Below are 5484 nucleotides of genomic sequence, written 5' to 3' on the forward strand. Positions count from 1 at the left end.
GGTGGCTGCACTGTGCACTGAGCCCTGAAGTGGGATAATTCGTCACGGCTCCTTCTTCTATGTCCAACAGCGATCGTAAGTGGTTCTTTTATAATTACTGTCCACTTTTCTAGCGTAACGTTAGGTTACGACATTTTGGCGCAGTCGGTAATAAACCTTTTTATCATAGTTAGGGTAGTACGCGATAACAGTTGTTGTTTTAGTGCGTATTATAGTTGAGATGATTAAAAATGGCGAGTATTAGTGTTGGCAGGATTTCTGAATTTAATCCAAGTGAGGAGGACATTGTGCCCTATTTGTTGCGCCTGAAACATTTTTTCAAAGCGAACAATGTCAAGAAGGAAAACGAGGTGTCGGTTTTAATTACAGTTATTGGTCCCAGGGTTTTATCGGTCCTATCCGATTTATTATCACCGGTAGAGGTAGATTCTAAGACCTATGATGAACTTGCAGCGTTGTTGAAATTACATTATGCGCCCAAGAAGTTGGTTGTGGCGGAGCGATATGTATTCTACTCTCGTGTGCAAAAGCCGGGCGAAAGCATAGCGGAGTTTGTGGTTTCAATAAAACATTTAGCTAGTTCGTGCAAATTTGGTACCTTTTTGAAAGACGCTTTGAGGGACAAAGTGATTTCCGGCATTTCTAATGAAACTATCCGGCAGAAATTGTTGTCGGAGGAATTGGACTTTGACGAAGCTTATGCGTCAGCGCTCAGGCTGGAACAGGCCGAATCGCAGTCAAGCCTATTTGTGCAACCTCGTGGGGACATTGCGAAAATCAATGTGAAAAGTCAAAATAGGCCTAAAACTTTCGTGAATAGGAGCAGTGAAAATCAAAATTCTAGAAACTCTTGTTGGAGGTGTGGTTCTGCTGGTCATTGGCCTAGTGCGTGTGCGTTCGCCAGTTACAAGTGTCACGGTTGTCAGAGAGTAGGTCATCTCAAGAAAGTGTGTAAAGCCAAGAAATCTTCTAGTTTCCATGGTAAAAAGTCGACACCTAGGATGGGGGTCCATCAAGTGGAGGAAGAGGTAGGCCTAGGCCTAGAAGTTCCAATGGCAGAGATAGGTCTGTACAACCTTAAATCAGGATCAGACAACGGCTATAAGGTAGGCCTAGTGGCTAATGATGTATATTTAGAAATGATTCTAGATACAGGCAGTGCCTTGACTATATGTCCTTCTGAGATATTTTATGAAAAATTTTCTAACCTCAAACTTAGGCCAGCAAATGTGAAACTTACTACTTATTCAGGTCATGATGTACCTGTTCTGGGACAAGTGAATGTCAATGTTAAATATAATAATCAGCAGGCGAGTTTGCCTTTGACAGTAGTTAGTTTAGAAAGTAAGAGTCAGCCGATTCTGTTGGGGCGAAACTGGTTAGGCCAGTTGAGGTTAGATTGGCAAAATGTGTTTTCATGTAAAGCCACTGTGGATCACAGTTCTGATTTGGACATTGCTAAATTGAAGAGTAAATTTAAGTCAGTTTTTCAGCCTGGAACGGGCGAAATTAAGGGTGTTAAGGCTCATATTGTCTTAAAGGAGGGGACAGTCCCTAAGTTTTGTAAGGCGAGACCAGTGCCTTTTGCGTTAAGGGAGAAAGTTGAGAGTGAGTTGGACCGCATGGTTCAAGAGGATGTTGCGTACAGAGTTACTAATTCACAGTGGAGCACTCCACTTGTGGTTGTCCCTAAGCCTAATGGTGTTAGGCTTTGTGCCGATTATAAGATTACTCTTAATCAGTGTATTGAAATGGAACATTATCCGCTTCCACAGGCTCAAGATATTTTTGCAACTCTAGGCGGTTGCTCAGTTTTTAGCTGCCTTGATCTTTCAAATGCGTATCAGCAATTGGCGGTAGCGGATGAATCGCAACATCTGTTGACCCTAGCTACCCATAAGGGTCTGTATCGTTTAAAAAGGCTACCATATGGTTTGTCTTCAGCTCCTGCAATTTTTCAGTCAGCCATCGACCAAATTTTAACAGGTCTTCCAGGAACGGTGGCGTACTTAGATGACGTCTTAGTGGCGGCTCGCTCTAAGGAAGAGGGGCTTGCCCGTCTGGCGCAGGTGCTGCAACGCCTTGATGAGTTTGGTGTTCGAGTAAACCAACAAAAGTGTAAGTTTTTGCAATCTTCAATCGAGTATTTAGGACATGTGATTACTCGAGATGGTCTCCGTCCACAAGAAAGTTTGTTAACTGCGCTGCGCAAAGCGCCTGAGCCTAGTACTAAGGAAGAGTTACGAGCCTATATTGGTCTAATAAATTATTATCATGCATTTATACCTAACCTGTCTGCTAGAATAAGCTGTTTTTATGATTTATTACATAAGGATCATCCATGGGTGTGGTCGGAGGTGTGTTCTAAGACTTTTCAGGAGAGTAAATCATGGGTGTTGGACTCAAGTTTGTTAGTTCACTATGATGTTAAAAAGCCCATAGTTCTGACGTGTGATGCGAGTCCCAGAGGAGTTGCTGCAGTTCTATCTCATCTCATCGATGGTCAGGAAAGGCCAATTGCCTTCGCATCGAAAACGCTAAGTTCCAGTGAACGGAATTATTCTCAGTTACATCGGGAGGCTCTGGCTTTGATCTTTGGAGTCAAAAAGTTTCATAAGTATATATATGGAAGACACTGTATTCTACAGACTGATCATCAGCCGTTGACGGCTATTTTTGGCTCTAAAAAGGGCGTTCCTAGTATGGCGGCAGCTAGGCTGCAGAGATGGGCCTTGATTCTATCAGCATATGATTTGGAGGTTAGGTACCGGAAGGGAGTGGATGTCCCTCACGCTGATGCGTTGTCTAGGTTACCCTTAGCAGAAGCGGAACCTATAGAGCTGGATGCTAATTTTGTTTCACATGTAGATGTGTGTACAGAAGTGATGAACAATTTCTGTGTTGTCAAGGACATTGCACCTATTACTGCCTTGCATATAGGTAAAATGACGGATAAGGATCCGATTCTTTCGAAGGTCCGAGATTTTGTGATGTACGGCTGGACGAGCTCTGTTGAGCCGGAACTAGCTATTTTTCTAAGGAAGAAGGACGAGTTGTCCGTGGAACAAGGTTGTTTGCTGTGGGGTTCTCGTGTAGTGATTCCAAAGAAACTGTATTCATCTGTGCTTCAAATGTTGCATGATCAACACCCGGGAGTTACGCGCATGAAGATGCTGGCAAGAAGTTATGTCTGGTGGCCAGGCATGGAAAAGTCGATTGAGGACGTAGTGGCTTCTTGTTCTGCTTGTCAGTTAACTAGGAATTCGGTACCTAAAGTACCGTTGCAGCAATGGCCTACAACATCAACTCGATGGCAGAGGATACACATTGACTTTGCGGAGGATCCAGAGTCGAGACAGCAACTTTTAGTTTTGATTGACACATACTCTAAATGGTTAGAGGTATTTATCATGAGTTCCATGAATTCTTCCAAGGTTATTGAGAAACTCCGTACCTTGTTTTCATCGTATGGATTGCCTGTCGAACTGGTGTCAGACAACGGAAGATCTTTTACTAGTCAAGAGTTCAAAACCTTTTTGCATAACAACAATGTGAAGTTCACATTAACTCCCCCGTATCATGCGGCTTCAAATGGATCTGCGGAGAGAAGTGTTCAGGAGGTCAAGAAAAACCTTTTGCGTCAAGTGATTGAGGAACATCAGCGTTCTCAGCGTACCACTCTTCAAATGAAATTAGATAATTTCTTGTTTGCGTTCCGCAACACTCCAAATACAGTTACTGGCTTAACCCATGCAGAAATGTTCCTGTCTTGGAAGCCTCGTACTCAGTTGGTTATGTTAAAACCCAATCTCCAGTCATCCATTGATCAAAAACACAGGGAACAAAAAGATGCAGCTGATAGGCTTAGGGGAAGAAGCAGATTTTTCTCAGAAGGTCAGGCAGTCTATGTCAAAACTGTCCGAAATGAAAAGATATCTTGGGTTCCTGGCAAAATAATTCTAAAGAGAAGTCCGGTCACCTATCTGGTGAGTGTTATTGGTGGAAAACCCCGATTTTGTCATGTAGACCACTTGAGAGCTCGGTATGCAGAAGAGGAGGAGATTTTTGTATCACCCAAGGATCCCGTTGTATCACCCCAAGTACCCAAGAATTCACCCCCACCGGAGGATCGACCAACTAGTCCCCAGATGGTGTCACCTGTACCTAGGCCTACTACCAGTCCCAGGGAGAGCCTAGGGCAAGCCCAGCCTCAGCCAACTCCTGCGTCGCCGCTAGCACAGTGCAGCCCACCACCCTCGCTGAGGAAGTCTGCACGGACTGTGCGAAAGCCTCACAGGCTGGACTTGTAAAATTATTAATGAATAATGGGAAGAAGAAATTTTGGTTGCATTTTATTGAAAGTGAATTTATTTTATTTTGAAAGTTGAGTTAATTTTGAATTTATGATATTGACTTTTTTTTATGGGGAAGACGAGTGTAGTAGAAGTCATTATAGTTTCATATATGAACAGTCATAATTATTAGTAACGGAAGAGTTATTATGTTTTGCGGGGTGGCTGCACTGTGCACTGAGCCCTGAAGTGGGATGATTCGTCACGGCTCCTTCTTCTATGTCCAACAGCGATCGTAAGTGGTTCTTTTATAATTACTGTCCACTTTTCTAGCGTAACGTTAGGTTACGACACCTCTCTTCACTGCAAAAATGAATAATACAAACACTGTAGCATAGTTATAGAATTGACGCAACCTATCCGGCTTTGCTGGTCCCGGTCAAGGAGGAAGTAATTAAGGTAATTAAGGTAGTAGTTTATTATCAATACACCATAAATGCCAAAGAATACGTTGTATCGCACTTGATAACCAAGCTCTGGAATACCAAGATTTTTTTATTAAAAGAAGAGGATTTATTTATGAGTTAAAAGTTTTGAGAAATTACAACCACTAAGTTTGCGTCAAAAGTTTCAATATAAACGACGGAAATTAGCCTATACACATCTGGTTTATCCACCTAGGAAGACCAAATTATTTACTAGCGCTAATTTAAATGGCGTATATAAGGTATAGGACTTTAACCGAAAACATGAAAGTTCTAAGTAATTCGCATATATTATAGGTTTTGTTTTGAATGCTCTATAAATTTTTAGCTTAGGCTTGTAACCACTTCATGTACATTCACGGATCTTAGAAATCCTATCCATGACTTTCCGTCCGTCTTTACATTTCCTGTCCCACGGTGGTGTAAAAATTCAGCTACGAATGCATCCATCGTGGAGAGAGACAGAAGACAATCTGCAAGCTATGAACTTGTTGACAACTGCACATCAAGTCCACGTGGACTGGCTAAACCAGTCAGAGAAGAATACTAACGATCACACCCTCTGATTGGCTTCCTCAATAGGCGGATAGGAGGACGTCAATTCGAACAAAGTGAGTTGGTGAGTCGGTGGCTCAGTTGGTAGCGTTGCGGACTTCGGGCCCAAGGAAGTAGTGTCGTGGGTTCGGATTCTTGTCACTGCCACAAAC

The 5484-nt window shown here is 42.7% G+C and overlaps 1 protein-coding gene across 1 annotated transcript; it reads left to right on the forward strand.

Moving 5' to 3' along the window:
- Positions 1–230: 230 nt before the first annotated feature.
- LOC128984677 (uncharacterized protein K02A2.6-like) lies at positions 231–4310 on the forward strand. The gene has a single exon (XM_054404012.1). The coding sequence runs from the start codon at positions 231–233 to the stop codon at positions 4308–4310; it is 4080 nt and encodes a 1359-aa protein (XP_054259987.1).
- The last annotated feature ends 1174 nt before the right edge of the window (positions 4311–5484 follow it).

This window comes from Macrosteles quadrilineatus, unplaced genomic scaffold, assembly GCF_028750875.1.
Source record: "Macrosteles quadrilineatus isolate MER2022 unplaced genomic scaffold, UCM_ALF_1.0 Scaffold_2__2_contigs__length_208266976, whole genome shotgun sequence".
Classification (NCBI taxonomy): Eukaryota; Metazoa; Arthropoda; class Insecta; order Hemiptera; family Cicadellidae; genus Macrosteles; species Macrosteles quadrilineatus.

Bases quoted from the DNA above. Each gene is read 5' to 3' on its own strand.
- LOC128984677 (XM_054404012.1), top strand. From the start codon at position 231: ATGGCGAGTATTAGTGTTGGCAGGATTTCTGAATTTAATCCAAGTGAG.